The sequence below is a fragment of the Garra rufa genome, chromosome 11 (genome assembly GCF_049309525.1).
Source record: "Garra rufa chromosome 11, GarRuf1.0, whole genome shotgun sequence".
Classification (NCBI taxonomy): domain Eukaryota; kingdom Metazoa; phylum Chordata; class Actinopteri; order Cypriniformes; family Cyprinidae; genus Garra; species Garra rufa.
Window position 1 is genome coordinate 44,651,897 of NC_133371.1, and position 24,885 is coordinate 44,676,781.

Here is a 24,885-nt window from a genome sequence, read left to right on the forward strand (position 1 = left end):
ACACCTTCAACATTTTTCACATTATCACAGTTTATTCGCTATAGTTTAGAAAATGGTAATAAAATATGACAAGAACTGTGAACACTGTCAGAACAAATTAATCTGGATAATCTCAGATAATTAGAAAGGTATGTAACGGATTACAATCAACCAAAAATTCTGACAACTGTTAGTATGACAATATTTACAGAGCTTTCAATACTTTGTTGACCATTTACCAAGCAATGCTTCATTTTGTTCAGTCTGTGGTTTAAAAAGGTTGCATTAGCAATTACAGAAAAAAACACTCAAGCCAAAAATGTTCTGAAAAATGTTTCGGCCCAAACTTGTTTTATTATCAATTTTACTGGTAGTCCACTGTATGAAGAATGTTTGAGTATAATATGTCACAGTTTACTTATTTTGCTATCCTTACTTGCATAAATGAACTATAGTGTCCTGCACTCACTAGTAAAAAATATAATGGTTTGACTGTATATATAAACATAATAATAAATAATAATAAAAATGTATGTATATAGCACCTTTCAAACATAAAATGTGACTCAAATTGCTTTATATATATATATATATATATATATATATATATATATATATATATATATATATACACTGTGTATATATATGTATATATAAAGCAATTTGAGTCACATGCTATGTTTATCTAACCATTTATATGACATTATTCTCAAGATGATTAAGCACCTCAATTCTTTGAAAAGTTTATATTAAAGTATTTATTGTGATGAAATGTTATGAAAAAAAAATCTTAATGGTTCGTAAAAACTCAATTTTATGTAAATAATTAATTTTGCCACTGCAGAAAAACATTTTCTTAATCAATAGTTTTGTCTTGTTTTCAGAAACAGATATCAGGGCTTGTTTTCAGGGAATTTATCAAATGAAAAGGTTTTTCTTGAGCTATTCATAAATCTAAGAAAATGCATTAAGATTTATGCTCAAAACAGTGCTTTTTTGCCAGTGGGGGATAAAACAAACTTAATTCAAGATTTAAACTTCTCTGAAAATGAGTCATTACATCCTATTTACATATGTTAAGAAGAATTTTTTGGTTGTTGTTTTAAGGATATTTTGATATTTTTTGTGGAAAACAGGACAAAAATAATTACATACTGAAACATAACCATGTTCTTGACAGGATACTTAGTTTAGCACTGATCATCAAATTACATCTGATTGGATTAATAATATTTGAGTGTACAAGCTTTGTTTGGTTATAATTACATTAGTGGAGCGAAAGCTGCTTTAGAGGGTCTGAAAGACAGAGAGAGGTCTGTTAACATCAAGGTGTGTGACTCTCAGCAACACATCTGTCAACAACGCCATCAACACACACACACATGCATTACACAGGCTGTCACCTGTCCTGTATGTTTATAAATGCACATAATTTCTAAAGAAATTTTGTCTTAGCACAATTTGCTAGGGCTGCTAGTGTGGTTGGGTGTTTGCAAAGGCATCGCTGTGGTGTTTAGGGTTTTTAGCTTGTTGCTAGAGTGATATGGTTGATTTCTAGTTGTTTGATTATAGGTTCAAGTCAAACAAATCCACCCCCAGTTTCTACTTGCAGTGTATTTTTTCCTTCACCCATGTTGTCTTTCACCTGCAGGATTTTATAGCACATCACTCTTTCTTATGCCTTTATGTTTTTAGGCATAACAAGGCTCAGTAATGCGACATGACTGTATTCTTCACCGTTTGCCTCCATTTATGAATAAAGTATGAGCTTCTGGTCAAATCATATCTGAATTATTGATATTCAAACATATTCCACTTTTTTTCAATAGCAGCATACAGGGTCCTGCCCTTTACACTTGAGTATATTGTTCAGGTTAATGGTCATATTGTGTTTTCTAGTGCATTTGAACTGCACCATTTCACTGTGATCATTAGGTTGTATGTATGTATCATGGGATATTGTATGTGTCAGTCCGAAAGTGGTGTAACTCGATTTAATAGAAATTCATTTCGAAGCTACTGTATAAATGCATCGATTTGTAAACACAGCTATTCATGTCAAGGTGTGTAAGGGTTTATTGGATCTCTACAACAATTCTGTTGTGGCCCAAAATCTTTTCTGCACCAATTTCTGTGTAAATAAGAAGCTTTACCGCAATTCTCACAAAATGTGACACGTCTAGCTCAGTTGAATTGGATTTGACAGCCTCATAAGAAACGGACTATGAAATTTGGGCTCTAGTACAAAGAATTATTCAATGATTTATTATACAGTATGTGGAGTGTAACATTTGGAGTTATGCATTTTACATGCTGACCTTCAGTGGAAGCTAACTGAAAAGATCTTTCTCTTTCTTTTTTCAGAGACATGAGGCCTCTTCTGAAGAACACCCTTGAATATTTCCCTCAATGAGGATGTGCAATGATTTCTGCTCGGCACAACCGCGTCTGAGGTCACTTCTTCTCTAGACCCTCTTTTATACCTCAGGGTTGACTTTCAAAACTCATAAGTGTCTGTGTGCTTCCTGTTGAGCACCGCTGGATTTGTGACCAGTTTTGCTTCACTGCATCCGGAGTGCAAAACTGCTGAAACATCGCCCTCCATGGTTTCTGCCCATTTCAAGAAGATATCGTCTTACATTGTAAAGATTTGCAAAGGAATGTTTACAAAGAAACTGGCAAATACCACAAAGAAGAAAGAGAGTAGCGAAAACAAAAAAGAATCCAAAACGTCCCCCGAACTACATGCACGGAACCCAACGTTCTCGACCACACTGAAAAGCACAGTTAAAAAAATCTCCAAATGCTCGTCGGCGCGCAATATATCTCTTGAGGAGGATGACGGTAAAAACGACTGTTCTTCTCTCTCGCCAACATTCAGTTACCGTGTAGCAATTGCCAATGGACTTCCAAAAAATGCCCTCTTTCTGAACAATAATGAGTTTCATGAGGTCTTGTCAATTGATAGCGATTACTCTGACTCTCTAAACGAGGCAAAACTTGTCCATAGATTCGATGAACAAAAAGCTTATACAATGCCAGTAAGAAGGAACAGGAAGAGTTTGATTAGTTTAGCGCCCTCTGATGGCAGCTCGGAGGGGGAACGGGGAGAGCGCAGCAGTCTCCACACCCTTCGATTGGGCGCTCTGAAAAAACTGAGGAAATGGAAGAAGAGCCAAGAATGTGTGTCCTCGGACTCAGAGGCCAGCAACTGGAGAAAAACTCTTGGCATCAGAAGCAAATCTCTGGACCGGGCTGGCCGACACCAGAAAGCCAATACCCTGGAGCCAGGATCCAGCTCGACGGGATGTATCAGTCAGACTCAGGATGTGATGGAGATGATCTTTAAAGAACTTCAGGGAATCAGTCAGATTGAGTCTGAGCTCTCAGAACTGCGAGGGCATGTTAACGCCCTCAAAAGCTCCATCGATGAGATCTCCAGCAGTGTGGAGGTGGTGCAGAGTGAAATTGAGCAGCTCCGCTCAGGTTTTGTGCAGTCCAGGCGTGAGACTCGAGACATCCATGACTACATCAGACAGATTAGCCAACAGACCAACAAAGCTACTCTGAGATTTCTAAATGTGCCTGAGGAGAAGTACGAAAAAACAGAAGACCTTATTTATCAGATTCTAAAAGAGAAAATGGGTTTTGCTGACGCACGCAAAACATTTAAAATTGAACTGGCCCATCGACTAGGGCAACAAAGAGAATGTTACAATGCTAAACCTCGACCAATCATAGTTATATTTTCAAGCCCGCCAGACCGGGATTTAGTTTTGAAAAAGTGTTATAAGCTAAAAGGGACTGGAATATCCATCTCAACTGATAGTCTAGCACACGAATCGAAAGAAAAGCGAGACAAGCCGATGGCTTCTTCCCAGACTTACGAAAGCATGGATATCAAGGTCTCAGCCAAAGACAAGGCTGAAAGCGATGACTGGGACTCCATGGAAAGCGACAAAGAGCTTGATGAATTAAACAAAAACAAATATGCAATTGTGTCCAAACCAACTCCGAAAAGTAAATCGGACAAGAAAAAGTCTCACGATCACCGAAGGATGGCTGATGACACTGCATACTCTGTGCACTATGCGGATGGTACAGCTTACGATGACCACGACAAGCAAAGCAAGTCCTACTATACTGACATAACACCTGGATGGCTGTCTCAGAGCGACTACTCCACTCCCAAACTCAGCCGGTCCGAATCGGACTGCTCCAAACTTTGCCAATCTTACTCTGAGGACTTTTCCGAGAGTCAGTATTTCAGCAGAGTCAACGGCTGCTCCTTGCTTTCCTCCTCAGATCAGGAACTTTGGCAGCGGAAGCAAGAAGACATGGCGTCCTCCTGGTACGCCAGTCCCCCCAGTCAAACTCTGAGCCAAGAACGACCTTATGCGGAACATAATGAAGTTGAAACCACAGAGACTATTGACAGTGGTGTAAGTAATGGTCTTGTTTGTATATCAGGGGACAGGAGCCATTACAGCGGCTCTCAGCTGTCGCTGCAGGGTGACCTTTCACCATGGAAAGACTGGCATCACCTTGAACAAGGTGCTGATTCAGGTTTGGATGCCTCCACTGAACAGAACATAATCTCTGAAATCAGTAGCCCCTTTGACCCTGCAGCCAACCCTGGTTTCCCTGAGAAAATAACTAAATGCCTTGAGGTTGATTTGCAATTTGAAGGTGAGACCTTTTTGACACTAGATAGCACCCCTGAGACAGCCCAAGATCAAGATATAGATATAGAACCTGAATATTTTGAACCTGAGCTAGAGCTAGAGCTAGAGCTAGAGCCAGAGCCAGAGCCAGAGCCAGAACCCGAGCCAGAACCAGAACCTGAACCTGAACTAGAGCCAGAACCAGAGCCAGAGGCTGTGATTGAACCCATACCAAAACCAGTACCTAAACCTGCAGCAGAACCACCACCCGAAAAGAAGCCCAAGACCAAGAAGATCCATGCCAAGCCTGAATCAGCTCCACAAACTTTGCAGAGACAGGATGTGAACCACCTCCATCAAAGCCAGAAATCTTCCTCCATGTACCGGAGCCAGAGTGAGATCAGAAATGAGAAAGTGGAGGAAGTCCCTAAATCCTGGAGTAGCAGGCTCAGCATAGACCTCACCGAAAAAACCTTCAGCTTTGGAGGATTTGGATCCACCCTGCAAAGAGCAAAGTCAGCTTTGGATTTTGTGTGGAATAAAGGCTCTCAAAGCACTAGCGCCCCGGTTGAAGAACCAAGCAACACCTCATTCATGGGTAGGTTCAGAACGATGTCCCAGTCCACAGCGAACAGTTCCAGCACAACCATTGACTCTGACGTCTACACAGAACCTTTCTATTACAAGGCAGAAGAGGAAGAACAACCCGCTGAACAACCTGTGGACAATGAAACGCATTACGTTGAGGTGATGGAACAGGTGCTAGCCAATCTGGAAAACAGAACAAATGCAAACGAGGCTGGGGAACAGGACCAAGAAGAGGAATATGATGTCTCGCAAGAGTATGACATCTCGCAAGAAGGTAACCTTGTGCTGGAATATGACTGCAGCCTTGATGAGCAATACGATGAGGAATACAGTGAGGAGTGTGATGACAATCCGATGACTGAAGACACAGCGGAGTATGAGGTGAGTTTGGTGGATTATGTGGAAGTAACCGAAGAACCGGAAGCAGAGACAGAGGAACAGGACGAGAACAAAGAGGAGTTGCAGGAGGTTCAAGGAACATCAACAACCAAGGGAGCAGATGAGGTAAAAGAGACTGTAGAACAAGAGGATGAGAACAAAAATGTTACAGAGGTTCCTGTGCCAGAAGCACCACCACCCAAAAAACGGATACGTCCCACCTTCAAAGAGGCAGCACTTAGAGCTTACAGGAAGCAGATGGCTGAGTTGGAACAGCAGATCCTGGCAGGAGGTATGAACCAATTTATATGTTGTCTTGAAAGGTATTTGTCAAGGCTTTGGTCGGTGAGCAATTGATTGAGCCATTTGAGATCTGCCATTGTCCATACATGATGTATTTCTCAGGTCTCAGTTCATGAAATCTCAGACACTGTTGAGGGTTGTTCTGAAGGGCAAGAAGATGATTACTAGCATTTGATGTTGAGTGGTTAGAATTGGCGATTGATTTTGTGTGTGCGTGTATGTGGTTGTCCACTGCCTCAGAGTTCAGATGAAAGTGTACTTCACCTGTTGTGGCCTTCCTTAACCTTAGAGAGTCCAATCAAGAGTTTAATCAACACGACTATTTATATATTTAAGTGTTTGTTTTGAAAGGAATAGCTTGTTCCAAACTATCATGAAACATGAAAAGAGACTATTGACAATGCATACATTTATCATTGCCCAAAAAGGCATCATAAAGTAGTCCATTTGACTTGTGTGCTATATTTCCTCTGATGCCATACAATAGCTTTGTTTCAAGTCGTTACTCACTGGAAATCATGCTGCCATTGTAGCTCTCAAATTTCATTTGTGCACATGCATTTTCAGATCAGGCCAAGTTTGAAGTCAGTGATGGCAAACAGCATTGTTTTTTCTTGTAACATGCACCACATTAAATATGTGCATATGTGTATTTGTTTTATTAACAGTTTTATCATTTTGTATTGTTTTTAAAGTCAGTTTATCCTATAAATGCTATTACGAATAGTAATAGTTTGTAAACACAATGATTACTAGAACTTGCTGTTGTTAACAGCTGAAACCTGGCATTGGAATGTCTACGCTACGCTCGCAATTCTGGAATTTACCCCACAAAAGCAGAGTTTCCTTTACAGCCAGTCAGGAATCAGGGGAATTTCCACCCAGTCTTACTCACACTGAAAGCGCTCTTGACCTAGATGTGAAATTCACAGTCACAGCACACGGCAAGCCCAGCGCCACACTCCACAATGCTGAGTACTGTTGGGATACTGTATTTAGGCTGCTCATTCATGCTGCACGCTAACAGCCAGATGCTCTGTGTACTACAGTGGATTCTGATTCCCTAAAACACAAGCCACAAATCACAGACCAAATCATTTCATTCCAGGCATTACAATGAGGATTGGCACTGGTGCACAGTTCAGCGATTGTGCTTTCTTTGAGATGTTTTACATCTGGACTGCAGTGCTGCTGTGTTGTTTTAGTGCCAGATTTAGCAAATGCACAATTGCTTTATTTAAATTCTTGCAGTGCATCACTGTTTTTGTGCATTTAGCACCTGATTGAGCTGCATTGTAACGGTTCTACAACGCTACAGATTTTCAAGATCAGATCTGAAAGGGGACTTTCTACGCACTGACAGGTGTATAGTCAACAAGCTGTAGTCTGTGAAAATACATCATCTATATAATAGGACAAAGAACAGACTGTTCTGGTGACACCGAGTTGGTGCGCTTGACAGGTTGAGCATTTCATTTTTATTTCAACTAGAAATAATTAATCACCCTATGAAGAGAGTGCTCTTCCCTTTTATGACACTAGGTACTTGTTGAACTGTGATGTCTACTTTCATAAGAATTTCTGATTCTAGTTATATTAGGGTGTGTGTTTAAATAAGTTAAAATTAATTTCATATATGTATATAAAAAATAAATAATGTTTAGAAATATTTATATGCCTTTATTTGACGAAATATGCTATATTTTCATATATATATATAAAAATAGATATATGTATGTGTGTATATGCATATATACACACATACAAAAAACTAAACTCTGTAATTCTTGTAAAAGTAGCATCACAGTATATACATATGTCATTAAATGTAATTAAATGTAATTAAAGTGTATGCTTTTAGTGTTTCAAAGTTTTTAGCAAATAAAAAGTCAAGATTAGGTTGAAATAATGTTATAATGTCATTCAGTGCAACACAATATTTATGTAAAAATTTAAACAACATGCTTATTCTGACTTGTACATAATAAAAAATATAAAAGAATAAGGGAGCATATTAAATTTTATTGTGTTTTAAATGAGTAAAAAAAAAATCGGACAAATGGGCAAAACCTAGGATATTGGCAAGTTTTAAAAATGTTGAATTACAACTAATTAGTATTTGAGGTAAAAGTACTTCATTAATATCTCATAAATTGATTTTTGTTGTAAATATGCCTGAAAAGATTGTTACACTAAATGACAGTCTTCTGTAAATTAGGGAAAAATGTATGATATTTATTTTTTGCTCAGAAAAACAAAAACAAAAAGGCAATTAAATTAAACATAAAACGTTTTAATCTTTTTTGGAAAAACAACAAAAACTTAAAGCAGTATTACACTTATTGTTTTCATGCTTAAACCCCTTTTTTGTCTTTGACCCATACATAGAAATATAGATTCAGCTTTGTCAAAGGGATAATGAAACTTAAAAAAAAAAATATATATATATATATAGAGAGAGAGAGAGTCATTACTTTTATTTCATGTTTTTAGAAAGTATTTTCCATTGCCAAAGCTGGAAAATAGGAGTGCTAATGATTAGCTGTCTCCAGGTTTACCCTCGTTGATGAAAACACAGAAATAGTCTGCACTTCAGTGGTGCTGGTTTTTAGCTCCTTGTTTTCACACAGCCAATTTAATTTCTCAGCTCTCATTTTCTCCTTGACTAATTAAAGAACGCAGATCAGAAATCATTTGCATAAAATGAGGAACCGTCACAGAGGTGCTCTGAGTGTCGTGGCTGTTTTGGTTCAGTCTTTTTCAGGCTGTTTTAAAAAGCAGGGCTGCACATTTTAGGAGTCTTTTACAGTGAGGTCTCTCAGGATTAGTTCTTCCTGCCAAACCCATCTTCATTTAGTTCTAACCTGAACTGCATTCACATGCTAATTCTTCCTCCCAAGGGCGCTTGCTAACCAGGTCAGTGTTGTTGGGACTCTTATATCAGTCTTGTTCTGAGAGTAGCGGTGCAAACCGGCACTCCCCGCTTCACATGTTTATTACTGTATATCAATTTTATATTTCCACTCTGACCGATCGAGGTCAGCTGACTTTGTTTATAAGCCAGCTCTGTATGAAAGTAGTCTGTGCATTCTCTGAATATTTCGATCACAGCGCTCGCAGATTTTAAAAATGTGTGCAGCGCTGATAGTAAAGACTTTTTGCCGTTTGCAGATGTTTGTTTTTTGTCGATCAGCAGTATGCTATGTTTAGGAATTCTGTCCAAACCCATAAAAATACATCAGTTTTGCCCCAAATTTTTTCTACATTTGCATTGCATTTAAATAATCAAGGATTGTGTCTGTATTAGAAATATTCTTCATAGAGGTGTATATGAAAATTAAGAAAAATCTAATACATGTTCTGGTAAAGGATGCATCAGCACATGTTATTCTAATGTGAACATGAATAAAAATCTACTCATTCAAATTTAATACCTTGGTCCAATAGTACACCTAAGCTCAATTTCACAAAGAAATATGATAATATAATATATGATATTATGCGCAATTTATCAGTGCATGTTATTCTAAAGAAACATGTTTTCATTATGTTTAGTCAATGTCACACATTACAGTATATGAGCCCTCTGTTTTATTGGGAAACATGTCTTGATATTGAAAATGTAATACCTTGCTTCAATAGTACACCTAAGATCAATTTCACAAAGAAATATATCGATTTACGCAATTAATAATTAAAGTGCATTGCAAATGTCAATTCATATTGAGTTTAATGATGAGATTAAATCAAAATTGGCCATATTTACTTGTGCGCAATTTATCAGTGCATGATATTCTAAAGAAAAATGTTTTCATTATGTTTTATCAAAATGTCACACATTACAGTATATGAGCCTTCTGTTTTATTGGGAAATATGTCATGATATTTTAATTTTAGCATTTAAATGATTCATAACAAGGAGATTTTCTACCTACAGTTTGTTTACAGAAAGACATTATTAATGAAAGTGATGCATTTAGCCAGAGCTCAGTGGAAACAGACCATTGATCCAAATGAGTGAAGGAGGTTTCCCGTCGCCTCACTCACAGACCGATATGTTTTAGCCTTGGGAACCGCCGCCAAAGTATTCATCTCATTTCATCGCTGTCACTGACCAAAGAAATCTAGAAGGAAATTTAATTCGTCTGAGAAATCCCTCAGTGCACATATATTCTGCAGCATTTCACCCATCCAGAAAATGGATCAATTTTAGAGACAGTAGACAGTGTGTGATCTTGTTTTAAGGCAAAATTTTGTGAGGTCCGTTAAGAATATTAGATATTTAACTTTTTATTCGCTTTATGTCTGAATTTTCATTTTACGTTAGTAATATTACTTATTTCTGAGTGAAACAGGATTTTTGTAAGACAAAATATGGTCAGAAATCCAAAAGAATGGTCAAAAGTGTTCAGAAAGGTGTTAAATATTGTAAAAAATATTGCTGTATTAATCTAAATCATCATTAAAAATAATTTAAACTATTATTATCAGTAATAATGGTCATTCCCATTATTCTTAATGGAGATTCCAATCATTGTTATTTAGTATTTTTCATTTTCTGAATAGTTTTACGAGTCTTTGTTTCTGTTTAAAAGTATGTTGACTTCAAAAATATGTTTATAATAAACATCTAATGTTATATGTGTTGTATATATAATTTTTTTTATTGTTATTTAATAATAAATCTCATGAAACATGTCTAGGTGACAGTTTACCCAAACAATAAAAAGAAAAAAAAGGAAAAGAAGGAAATATGAATTTTTTATATAAATATTATTATATTCATATACACTGTCACACCAAAGTTTGGGATCAGTAAGATTTTTTTTATGTTTTTAAAGAATTCTTATGCTCATTAAGGCTGCATTTATTTAATAAAAATACAGAAAAATACAGAAAAAAATGTAATATTATGAAATATTATCACAGTTTAAAATAACGGTGTTCTATATTAATATATTTTAAAATATAATTTATTCCTGTGATGCAGGAATAAGTTGCATCAAGTTGAATTTTTATAAACCATTACTTCAGTTTTCAGTGTCATATATTATTCTGATTAATTACTGTTATTATTAATGTTGGAAAACGTTGTGCTGCTTAATATTTTTTTTGGAAACCTGTGATTCTTTTTTCAGGATTCTTGATGAATAAAAGGTTAAAAAGAACAGCATTTATTCAAAATATATTTTTTTATATAATTTTATATAAAAATATAATTTATATTTTATATTTTTTTATAAAGACAATATAAGTCTTTGCTATCACTTTTTTATTTAACACATCCTTGGTGAACAAGTATTAATTCTTTCATAAAAAGAAAGAAACTTTTTATTTGTTAAAGAATCCTGAAATAAAAAAATCACAGGTTCCAACAAAATATTATGCGGCACAACTGTTTTCAACATCGATAATAAATCAGCATATTAGAATGATTTCTGAAGGATCATGTGACACTGAAGACTGGAGTAATGATGCTGAAAATTCAGTTTTGTATCACAGGAATAAATTACATTTTACAATATATTCACATAGAAAACTGTTATTTTGAATTAAAATAATATTTCACAATATTGCAGTTTTATTTGTATTTTTTATCAAATAAATGCAGCCTTGACGAGCATAAGAAACGTCTTTAAAAACCATTAAAATCTTACTGAACCCAAACTTTTGAACAGCAGTGTAAATATTTTTTTTATATATAAATATTTATTTATATTCTTTTGATTTTTAAGGGTACATTGTGACCTAGACATATTGTGATTTATTGTTAATTTGAAAAGATTTTTAAGACCTGTAAACCTAATTAGTAGCAAAACAGTGTTGGTTGCTATAAAATCTAATTGGAACAAAAACAGGCCAATAAAACAGCCAAATATATACTGGCTAGTCCTCAGTTTAGTGTTTCTCTGACACTGAAAGATGGTCTGAGCATTACAGAAGAGACAAGTAACCCTTCATAGGCCCAACAGGAAGGACTTAATCAATACTGCGTTTGACCATCCTCGTCTCCACTCTATTAACCAGCTAGATTTGAGCTCCACTGCTGTTCTTCTAGACATCCGCGTGCGTTTATTGACCTCTAACGTCTCTGAAAACTCACTTTTATCGTTCATGGTCCAGCGAGCTGTGAGGCTATTGCACTAAAGCTGAACTAATCATCGCCATTACATTTAAACACTTGAGCGACATTAAAGCGTCTGAGGTGATCTTTGAGAATGTCTGAACGAGGATGATCTACTGTAATATGAGAAATCAGGGTCAGTAATGGTCATCAGTGTAACCTCATCTCTGAGGTTTGAATCTGCCCATAATTTGGCAGAAATCGTGTTTGGATATTGATCGTCTGAAGTGTATTTAAATAAACATGAGCCTACTCTGTGCTGGACACCGCAGGCTTTTACAGCATTACAGTATATGGCCGGTGTAGTATGAGAGAAAGATGATATATTGGCTCAAGGTTTTTGCGTGTGTGTATCAGGGATTATACTCCGACTGAGATATTGTAAATGAGTTGTGCTGGCACTATTTGTTTGGCTCCATTAGGCACAAGTCATTATAAGTGTGTGCAGTTATTTATAGATAAAGGAGTCGATATGTGCTGTTATTTCTAACGTTCCTTTCTGTCTTTCTGCTTCTTTTCTGCAGACAGCACTGCTCTGGACACCGAGGTCTTCTTGTGTTTTCTAAGCTCATTTAATTTTTCACCAATTTCTGTCTGTGTTTGTTCGTCTTTAAATGTATATGAAATATGCTGCATGTATTTCAGTTTTCTTGTTTAATTGTTCGGTGGTGATTTTAATGAGCAGTATACAGAGAGAGAGACAGACAAATGGATAGACATAATATAGATAGACATAGATGTGTAGAGGACTAGTCAATGGATAGATAGACGAACAGATGGGTAGACATACAGTCAGATAGATAGATGGGGATGGATGGATGGATGGAAAGATAGATAGACAGACAAATAGGGGGATGTATGTATGTATGGATGGATAGATGGACAGACGGACGTATCGATAGATAGACAGACAGACAGATAGATAGACAGATAGATATATGGATAGATGGATGGATGGAAAGATGGATAGATAGATAGACAGACAGATAGACAGATAGATAGACAGATATGTGGATAGATGGATAGATAGATAGACAGACAGATAGACAGATAGATATGTGGATAGATGAATGGATGGAAAGATGGATGGATAGATAGACAGACAAATAGAGGGATGGATGGATCGACGGACAGACGGACAGACAGGTAGATGAATGGACGGACAGAACTATAGATACTGCAGAACGATAGAGTGAAAGAACGATGGACAGACAGCTAGACAGCTAGATAGATAGATAGACAGACAGACAGATAGATGGATGGATGGAAAGATGGATAGATAGACAGACAGATAGATAGACAGATAGATATGTGGATAGATGGATGGATGGAAAGATGGATAGATAGACAGATAAATAGAGGGATGGATGGATCTACGGACAGACGGACGTATAGATAGACAGACAGACAGACAGACAGGTAGATGAATGGACGGACAGAACTATAGATACTGCAGAACGATAGAGTGAAAGAACGATTGACAGACAGCTAGACAGCTAGATAGATAGATATGTGGATAGATGGATGGATGGAAAGATGGATAGATAGACAGACAGATAGATAGACAGATAGATATGTGGATAGATGGATGGATGGAAAGATGGATAGATAGACAGATAAATAGAGGGATGGATGGATGGACGGACAGAACTATAGATACTGCAGAACGATAGAATGAAAGATAGATAGATAGATAGATAGATAGATAGATAGATAGATAGATAGATAGATAGATAGATAGATAGATAGATAGATAGATAGATAGATAGATAGACAGACAGACAGACAGACAGACAGGTAGAAAGACGGATGAATGGACGGACAGAACTATAGATACTGCAGAACGATAGAATGAAAGAACGATGGATGGATGGATGGACAGACAGATAGATAGGCCAACAGGAAGATAGACGGATGAATGGACAGATAGAACGATAGATAGATGGATGGATAGATTTGTACTGATAGAAAGATAGATATATGGATGGATGGAAAGAGATAGATAAACAAATAGAGGTATGTATGTATGGATAGACAGACAGACGGATGTATAGATGGATAGATAGACAGACAGACAGACACACACAGAACGATAGATACTGCAGAACGATAGAATGAAAGAATGATGGATGGACAGACAGTTAGATAGATAGACAGACAGACAGTCAGACAGATGGATAGGTGGATTTGTACTGTACTAATCTTAGTTTTTATCATGTATTTTGTCTGTATTTGCACTTGTTTGTCACTGTGTGTTTCTTTGTTGTGACTGTGTGTGTGTTGTATATTTACTGTACAGGTAAATGATATACAGTGAGTACAGTGTCTTATTGATCTGCGTAAATCATCAGCAGACTGTTTTCTTGTTTGACAGGGCTGTGCCAGCATCCTGGATGCAGCCAAACTGGGGCTGAGCGGCGGAGGGTGAGTACAGACACTCGCATCACCAAACACACACAGGAAATAAAGAAAGAGAGCTGAACACTACACCGTTATACACAAGAGAGAGTTTGTGGAGTTACATTCTTACAGGTGCTGTATATAAACCTATATATGTGTACGTCTGTGTGTGTGTTGGTGGCCTTATATTCTTGAGCCGTAGGGTCTCCTGGTCTTCCATTTATCACTGACAGACACGCGCACACACACTCACTGATATTATTTTGCTGTGATAGACCGCAGGCAGAGCAGGAATGAGTATGGAATGTTATTTGTGGATTTTCCTGGGACCTGATCTAATGTTAATTGTTTGTAATGGTATGACTCCAGGTTAATGAATGTAGTGTGGATGAATTTAATTTTTGGTAATGAGCTGTCAAAAATAAATAAATAAGTTAGCACTGTTGGCATTTGTACTTATTAAAGGCCCCGTCCTCATTAGGCGCTGATGATGTCACTGTCTCTGATGTCACTGTCTGACTAACAAACGCAAATACATTTCTTTGTGCTCTGCGTGAATAAAAAAACTGTTCATAGATGTCTAGTATGAGAACATCCTAACCAGATCAAAACTTGTGTGTGTGTATTTTAACAATATTGAGTTGTTATGGCTATATGTAATATATACGTATACTGTATACTGTATACTGTGCAGTATGTACTGTGTACTGCATACTATATTAAAAAATACTACAGTATGTGAAACAGTATGCATTATGCATCGATAAACATTTCAGACAGTGGCTTGCTGAATTGTCATATGACTTTACATTGCATCATCCAGATTTTATGTTGAATTTTTAATGCACTTTTGTGTTAAATTCTCTTTTAGATGGTACAATGAAATAACAAAAGATATTAAAAATCTGAAAATTATTTAAATCAGCATAGGTATCACATTAGAAATTAAATATTTATTGTGAAAAATTATCTAGCAAATTTTTGGTTCAGTTAAATAAAAAAGATAATAATCTGAGATATTAAAGATCAAAGCATTGTTTATGTGGGCATATAGGTCTCATATTGAAAATTAAATATTTATTAAAAAAATTTAATGCAATTTTTTACATTTCTTTTAACATTTGGTGGTCCAGTCAAAAACTCAAAAAGTAGATATTAAAAATAAAAGCATTATTTATGTGTGGATATAGGTATCATACTGGAAATTAAATATTTATTTTACATTTTTAATGTCATTTTGTGTCAAATTTCTTAACATTTGGTGGTCCCCCCAAAAAAACTCAATAAGGAGATATTAAAAATCAAAGCATTATTTATGTGAGCATATAGGCTCCATGTAAAATTTTTATTTTGCATTTTTAAGTCAATTAAGTCCCTAAAAAGCATTGCATTAAACCTTTTTGAATCTGATCAAATAGTTAGTGCAAAAGATAATGTTACAACTACAATTAACTAGAAATGAATAATTAAATTGAGCACATTGCATTCTGGGAAAGTCTATCATAGAGTAGTGTGCTGTAGTTTCATACAGCCCAATTTAACAAAGAATTCTTCAATGAATGCATGGAATGGGCCTGTGTGAGACAAGAGCGGTTATGATAGACTTCCTGTTCCTGCCCATCCCATGTTATTTGCCGGTGCTGTAAATCACCCGACTGCTTTTTAGCTGGGTAATGTTTCATAGAGTACAGCATGATTATGGTATTAATAGACTCTAAATCTGCCTCCATCCCCAGGGTTGGCAGTATACTTTACGGCATTGACAGCATGCCAGATTTACGTCGCAAGAGGACCATGCCTATTGTCCGAGACCTGGTGAGTAATCACACCCGGCACGGTTATGTTTGACTGATGGAGCTTTAGAAGACTGTATTAGCCAATCAGACCCACCGTGCACACGGTCACTAGTCCGAATTTACAATCCAACACTGTCAGCGGAGCACGTGCAAGATGGAGGCGCACACGTGTTTATGTTTTGATGCTATTTTGAGGCTTTTACGCTCCACCAGAGTAAAAGTAGGTCACCCGCCTGGTGTTCTCCACAATATCTGCAGAGTTCAAATCATCTGTCTTGTCTTTAAATGTGTAGTGCTCATATATTGATAATGAAGTGTTGTTTAATTTATGAGATTCTAGATGGCGAATGATTGATCCATAGCATCTCTGTAGTATGTGTTTCTATTTATATTTTTTCTTTTGTTAAAAGAGCAGTTCACCCAAAAAAATTGCTGTTAATTTACTCACCCTCAGTCTGTCTAAGATGTAGGTGACTTTTTTCATCAGTAGAACAGTAAAGAAGATTTATAGCTGAAAGCGTGCTCCTTGGTGATTCATAAAATGCAAGCGACTACTGTCACTTTAAGAGTCAAAAAAGCATATCAAGTAACACAAAAGCAACACTGATATATTGAGGTCTTACAAAGCGAAACAATCAGTCTGTGCAAAAAAACTGAACATTATTTACAAAATTATTATTAAATTGTAATCCAGAGCCTCAAAAATCTGCTTCAGACAGTTTGCTTCAATGAACTGATTAAATTCACTAGTTCATTTATGTAATCACACAATGACATGCAATTAAATTATTTAAACACCCAATAATGATGTGAAACATGGATGTTTTACATGTCTAAAGCATATAAAGTGTATCACCTCAGCTCATCCTTTTACATAATCCATGAGAAATCATAAAAGTGTTCATTTCACTCTTTATTCAAGAGCTCGGTTCACACATGCACATATCAGCAGCTCATCAGTCTTCGCCCCGAGTCGAACTGTTTCCTCAGTTCATTCATCATAGGATCAGATAAGCTGCGAATTGATCTTATTTCGAGATGCTGTCAGGTGTTCGAAAGTGAGTTTTGGTTGAGGAACTTCATCTTAGATTTGGTTCAATTCAGTTTGGTGAACTGATTCATCCAGTTCACTAAAAAGAACCAGTTCAAAAGAATGATTCATTCGTGATCACTCCGAGGTTCTGCATTACAGGTAATAATGCTGTAAATAAAGTTCGGTTTCTTGCACAGACCAATCGTTTCGCTTCATAAGACCTTTTTATATCGTTAGGAGCCACTGGTATTAATTTTGTTACCTGATATGTTTTTCTTTTACTCTCAAAGTGATGGCAGTCATTGACTTTTATGTTATAGGGGTCATATGATGTTGCTAAAAAGAGCATTATTTTGTTTATTTGTTGTAATGCAATGTGTTTATGCGATTTAAAAAACATTATTTTTCGCATACTGTATATTATTGTTGCTCCTCTCTGCCCCACCTTTCTGAAACGCTTTGATTTTTACAAAACTCATCGTTGATGAAAAGCGAGGTGTTCTCTGATTGGCCAGCTATCCAGTGCGTTGTGATTGGCCGAATACCTCAATCGTGTGAAGGAAATGTTACGCCTCTTATCATGTTGTGATGCCGTTTTTTTTGGCATTATAAACAAGGCATTTGTTGCATCCAGTGGGGATATGACTAATAGAACGAGAAACAACAAGCACTGCTCAAAACTTGCGTTTGAATAGTCAGTAGTAAATTCTTTAAATATCAGAAGAGTCAGTCAGAACTAGGGGTGGGTATCGTTTGAATTTTATCGATTCCGATTCCGATTCCACTTATCGATTCCGATTCTTTTCGATTCCCAGTTTCGATTCCGATTTAGTAAAAAAAAAAAAACAACAAACACAAAAGTCAAACATTAATATATTAAACATGTTTATTTTCAGTGCTAGATTGCAACATATTATTTTATTACAGGGGTTCTCAACCTTTTTTATATCAGGGCCCCCTTCTTCTCGGGTCAGTTTTGCAAGGCCCCCCTATGCCTGACATTTCCTCTAAAGGTGTTTATTTTTTAACCTTTTTTATTAACCTAAACATTAGTTTTGCCTTTTTATTTTTCTCCTGCATGTTATAAAAAAAATCAAACAAACTTTAAATTAAAGCTATACTTTTGAATTTAAAAGAAAATCCTCTGCTCTAACTTTTTAACATGAATACACATATACAGATTTAAAGCACCTAAATTATTTAATTCAGACATTCTTCACAACTTCAGAGTACTCTTTCTTAAGTGACTGAATATCTACTGTTTGTATTTATTATAAAATAAACATATAAATGAAAAATACAGTAAATACATTGTAAATCTGTTTATGCTGGTGCTCATATGTGCTTAAACACCACTGACCCTTACAAGATCCACCTCTATGGGTAAGCATTCATTATAAAAAACTCACAGGACATTCATTTTGAAAACTATGCAAATATTTTGAAATTTCACGCAAAAATACTATGGATCAGTGCATCGAAAGCATGAATAGTTTGTGAATCAACAGCGGACTTATGCGTGCCTAATGTACGACTCCGATATACAAGAATGAATACATTAGGTATGCGCGAGTTCGTTACTATTACTCTGGTCATCTTTGCCTTTACATTACCGGGAGGGTTTGTTTCATGCAGCCAAGAGATAAAGTAGATACCTGTCTTCCCGCGGGGGTATAAGTGACTTTTATGTGGGCTTTTGCGGGACGAAATAACATATATTCCTTCTGGAGTGGGCGGGCGCAGGACTAAAATCCGTCCCTTGCAGATCTCTAAGATAAAGTTTGCGTGCAGCGGTAGATTTGTCTTCGGTTTTTACAAAGCGTAGACACACTTTTAAACGCTTACCGTGATCCATCTTTTCGACTGATGTTTACATTACCACGTAAAGTCCTGGCAGATTGCACGCGCGGAAGGTCCTGGCAGATCACTAGATGGAAAAAATGCAACCAGGAATCGAAACGAGGAATCGAAATTTTAATATTATAACAAGTATCCGATTCTTTATCTTAAGTATCCGATTCCAGAATCGGAATCGATTTTCGATTCCCAACCCTAGTCAGAACTGTCCTTGCGACGTTGGAATTGCCCCACTTTATAGCCTTAACCCTTTTTTGTGGCTATCTGGCATTGTAAGCTGCTCTCTCAGGTTCAGGAAACAGTCCTCCGTGAAATGTGCATCACCCACTCGAATATTTGCTTTGTACTGTTGTTGTAAATATAACTTAACCACTGAATTCTAGTCGTATCCAAGTTTGGAAGGTTAAACAAAGTACTGCATCTCCACAACATGGCGGCTGCAACAATACTTCAGCCGGTAAAAGTTACGCTTTCTTTCTTCCATTCACATATGGGCAGTGTTATGCAAATCTACCCACGCTGTGACGTGGACAAGTGGGGGCTTGTTTGAACGAGCCATTTTAGGAAGATGTGGCTGAGTCTTAACTTTTTCTCTCTGGGTTTGAGACTTTAAGCTTTACAACTTTACAGATCTTATCTGTGCACAAACAGCTTGCAACACTCCAGAGACAAAGAAAAACAAGAAACCGCATCATATGACCCCTTTAAGAATCACCACAGACCACAGTTTCAGCTTAAAATATTTACTGTTCTACTGAAGAAACAATAAAGGGTGAGCAAATTAACAGCGCATTAACATTTTTGGGTGAACTGCTCTTTTACCATTTGGTAGGATTTCTTTTTATTTTATTGTCTTTGTGTGTCCATTGTTTCTTCTTGATTTTGTTAAAGCGAAAGTTTCTTAACCGATTCTTGCATTGAGTTGTATGCTAACTGTTCAACTTCTGAAGAACAAATGTTGATGCTGTATCTGTCCATATTTTGCATGAAATTAAAAACCAACCCTGTTTTGGTAAGTACGGGTCATCGTTCAGTTTTCTTTTGGTTCTCTGGCGTGTCCTGTGGTCCATTCCCACTTGGGCCCATATTGACTTATGGGCGATATTTTTCCGTGAGTTGTCAGATTTCTCTCCAAAAACGCTTGTTTTTTTACTCAATCGATGCATTTGAAAAAACGAAATGTTGACAACTCTACCCAAAAATATATCCGAGGACTTCATTGACTTCTGATTTAACTGTGTGCCTTTTTAAATCCATGTAAAAGCGACCTGCGCCAATGAGTCTTTTACAGCGTGGATGAAGTCAGTGCTGTACCGGGTCCGATCTGGTCTATCCCATCATGCCTCTGTCCTCTGTTTCTGTCCCCTTGTTGGCTGTGTGATTGCTTCAGGGCAACAACAGTCGGTCACGGGAGGGTGGGGATCGAGGGACCCGCCCAAAACTGCAGCGGGGGTCAAAAATTCAGACGAATCCATTGCCTGCAGCAACCCTCAGCAATTCAAGTGCATGTCGAGACTTACATCAACACTTGACGTTCATGTAGAGGTCAAATCTACCCTATTTTCCTATGCACCCCTGCTTTAAGGGGCCGTTAGCAGCCCGCTTGGTCTTTACCACCATCAGGTTCAGGGTCAGATGGTAAAGACGAGTCCAGTATGGTCCGCTGTCCATGCCTGCCGATCTAAATATGGCTAAACGTGGCTTTTTGACTTCTGACCGGCTCCCATTTCCCCCTCATTGACTCTTCTTGCTCTCTTTCTCTGTCCTGAACTCTTTGGATCGTGTTTTTTGAGCTGGCTTTGACACACGCCGTCTGGTCTTGTCTGTTTGTAGCAGTAATGGCAACAGTATTGCAGGCAGTGGGAGTTTGTCAGGGTGCCTTTCAGTATCTTAACAAATCAATTGCACAGCAAATGCATGAGTGAACTGTAAATTTCTACTGCATGACAGAGGTGAGTTATTTAAGGACTGAGCCTCACCTCTGCAGCTTTCACTCTGCTCTTTAGACCAAAAACTCGATCTGATTTTATGCATGACGGCAGGTATGACGTAAAGAGATGTGCTTACTGTGTGTAAACGACTGCGCGCCTTTGCTGAATGTCTAACTTTGTCTTTTTTCTTCTTTTTCCTGCACCTGGGCACTCTAGGCTTTGGTAAGTGTGTTGCATTTTTAACAAATGCATCTAATTTCAGTGTTTGTCTACTTGGATACCTTTATCTAGTGAGTTGAAGGCAGCACAGATGTGTTGTTATCTGCCTGTGGTATCCCACAATCCTGTTTGTGGTTCGATGTTTGGTGGACAAAATTAAAAACTACATTATTAAAGCTACTAAATATGCTTAAAAGTTCACTATAATTTGATATAGCTCATTAGACATGATGTTACAGTGCCGTGGATGCTTGTTTGAAGCTGTTTTCATAAGGTGGTTGCTTTTAAAATACTTTTTATTTTTGGACACAGCCTTTGTGTTTATAATAGTGACAACAGAACATTACTGTACATGTACATTAGGTTGAATGTTTAGTGTTAAATGGGCATACAATTAAAGCTAATTCATATTTGTATTACTTGGATAAACAAATAGCAATGCTTTTCTCTATAAACAAATTTATGCAGATTTATACAGTTTTTTTTAATGTTATTACTATTTCTTTCATATTTAATTTTAGATCTGTTTTTTTATATTGTATTTATTTATGCATTCTTTCATATTTGTTTTTGAGTTTGCAAGGAACATTTTAAAAGCAAAAAATGCTTTTTTAATGTTTTAAAAAATAACTTTAATTTTATTTAATATATAATTTTTATATTAATTAATTAATTAATTAATTAATTAATTAATTCATTAATATTTTATTTTGTATATATTTATTTATTCATGCATTCATTCATTTGTATTTATTTTTGATTTTGCAAGGAGCATTTCCCAACATGCAAACATAATGACAAAAAATTTCACCAAATCCTAGTGAATCCTAAACAGCATTTCTCAGCATTATGTGCACACTTGTGATGTAAAGACTTTTCTTAAATGCACGCAGTCTTACTTTGATCAAATTTTAAGGCAGCATTGCATCTGCTTATCTCCTTCATAGAAATGCATGGCGGCAAGCTCAGAAAAACACATTCTTTCCCATTAAAATTGGTGGTAAACAGCAGCACTAGTTTTCTTTGCACTCATGAAATGTGAGCAATGTGCCCTCAGTTCGTCTGTCTACCTGCCTTGTTATTGAGAAAGCAAGTCTGTCTCCTGAAATCTTAAAAATCACAGCACTCCTAATGAAGTGAAAGCATATTACACTGCACCGACTACAAGCAACATTTCCTTCTATTGACCCTAAAATGAAAAGCTTTCGGTAGGGTAACAGGTGAATAACTGCTTGAAGGTGAAAGTGGTTTCTCGGCCTCAGTAATCAAGTTTTATCTTCCTGTCGCACGATAACATTCAGCCTAACGCTAGCGATTTCCACCCTGTAGCGTTTGACTGCGTTCTTGAGTGTTGTCTTTCTCTCTGGCTCTTTCTTACTGTTTCCTTTCTTCCTTTCAGACATTGGCTGCTCGAAAGGCAGGCATTGCGTTTGGGCTCGTGAACAGATCGACTCTGAACAACGAGGAGCTGGTGAGTTATAAACACACACGCATGCACAGCGGTTTCACCAAATAGACTAATGCATAAATCACTCTGCAAGCAGCCAGTCAGAGTCTAATGAGGAGCCATCATGTGGCGCTAATGTAATGCTCATGCATAAAGCCACAACTGATATAGAAACACACATCAGAGCCAGAGGCACATACAAATGAACAAGATTAAAAAAAAGACTATTTATAATCTCTAATCTCAGTTATTGTCACAAAATAAACCCTAATGGGGTTTCTTCTGCTCACCAAGACTGCATTTATTTGATCAAAAATACAGTAAAAATGTGAAAAGTTATTACTAATTAAAATAACTTTTTTTCTATGTGAATATATTGTAAAATGTAATTTATTCCTGTGAGGCAAAGCTGAATTTTCTAGTATTCAGTGCCACATGATCCTTTAGGAATTATTCTAATATGCTGATTTGCTGCTCATGAAATGTGAATGATTTTATAAATTTATTTCAGGTTTTTGAACAGCATTTATCAGTTTTGAAGCGAGCGACACTGTTGTATCCGCATTAAGATACTTTCTGATTATTTGGGTGGTGATCGATAATTCTCGTTTGAATTGTTTTTTTGTACTTTGATTTGACTGAGGGGCCAAAACCCTGAGAGAGGAAAGAACGTCTTAATCGATAGAAAAAGAATTACTCTTCTTTTTTTCCGGACTTTCTTCCCTCCCATTAATTGATCTGCCGAATAAACGGCCCAGAATGACACGGTGTGATGTGATATTTAGTTCTCTGTTGTGACAGCGAGATGCAAAAGTTTACCTGAGCTGAAGAATAACCCTGTCTTCAAATTCAGCCTGGGAATGTGTTTAGAGAGTTTTAATTATAACGTGATGTGCATTCAGGCACAAAATGGTAATTTTCCAAAAAAAGAAAAAAAGCTTTTTTTGGACAACAAAATTACCTGGATGTGCACTAGGTGTGTAATTGATGATGTATCTGTTTGTTTAATAATAGAGCGCAACAGTCAAGCTACGGAAGTAAAAATCCCATTCATTTTTTCAATAGGGAAATGATTTTTCAACAATGACTTACTAACTGTGAGCTGACTGTGAAGTATGAGGCTGTAAATCAATAGTATATGCTTGTGTTAAAGCTGTCAGCCTGCTTTATTTCAAGAGCCAAAATATGCATACTGTTAAGGTCAAAAGTTTACATTCCCCTTTCAGAATCTGCAAAATGTTAATTATTTTAACAAAATAAGAGGGAATATACAAAATGCATGTTATTGTTTATTTTGTACCGACCTGAATAAGATATTTCACATAAAAGACATTCACATAATGTTGAATTTATAAAAATGACCCCGTTCAAAAGTTTATATTCCCTTGATTCTTAATAATGTGTTGTTACCTGAATGATCCACAGCTGTGTTTTAATGCATATTTTTTTCCTTCTGAAGCATCAGTGAGCGTTTTAACCTTCTGTAATAGTTGCATATGAGTCTCTTAGTTGTCTTTAGTGTGGAAAGATGGATCTCAAAATCATACAGACATTGTTTGTAAGGGTTCAAATGCACAAAAATGCTGGAAAACCAAAGAATTTGTGGGACCTGAAGGATTTTTCTGAAGAACAACATGCAGTTTAACTGTTCAGGACAAACAAGGGACTCATAAACAACTATCACTAAACAAAAACACAGTTGTGGATCATTCAGGCAAGAAACCTAGTATTAAGAATCAAGGGGGTGCAAATTTTTGAACGGGGTAATATTTTTTAATATTTATAAATTCATATAAATGTTACTTTTTTATAAATTTTTATATTTACTCTTGTGGACTACATGTAAACATCTTTTATGTGAAATATCTTATTCTGGCTTCATGGCTTATAAAATCCCTATGGAAAAAATTAATGGAAAAAAAATATTTTAAAACAAAGGGCACTGAAAAATGATGGGAATTGTAGTTTAGTCTCACTATCCTGTTACCTCAGCCTAAATGAGCAGTTAACCAAAAAAATATTTATTTGCTTACCTCTGTCTTTTAAAACCTGACTTTCCATCCTTACAATGGAAGCTAATAGGGTCCAGTGTTGTTTTGGACCCCATTGCATTAACCTGGCAAACTTTACCAAACCCAGCCAAAACTGTGGCTGTGACTAGATTCA

General features: G+C 36.5%; 1 protein-coding gene across 1 annotated transcript in view; it reads left to right on the forward strand.

The window, feature by feature from the left end:
• Positions 1-2,442: 2,442 nt before the first annotated feature.
• The window catches only part of LOC141345380 (protein unc-13 homolog C), a 180,657-nt gene continuing 158,214 nt past the window's right edge, over positions 2,443-24,885 (forward strand). Inside the window, exons 1-6 of the mRNA XM_073850236.1 lie at positions 2,443-5,901; positions 12,561-12,583; positions 14,411-14,460; positions 16,173-16,251; positions 21,270-21,275; positions 22,672-22,743. Coding sequence (XP_073706337.1) covers positions 2,583-5,901; positions 12,561-12,583; positions 14,411-14,460; positions 16,173-16,251; positions 21,270-21,275; positions 22,672-22,743 — 3,549 coding nt within the window. The 5' untranslated portion in view covers positions 2,443-2,582. The remainder of the gene's footprint in view (positions 5,902-12,560; positions 12,584-14,410; positions 14,461-16,172; positions 16,252-21,269; positions 21,276-22,671; positions 22,744-24,885) is intronic.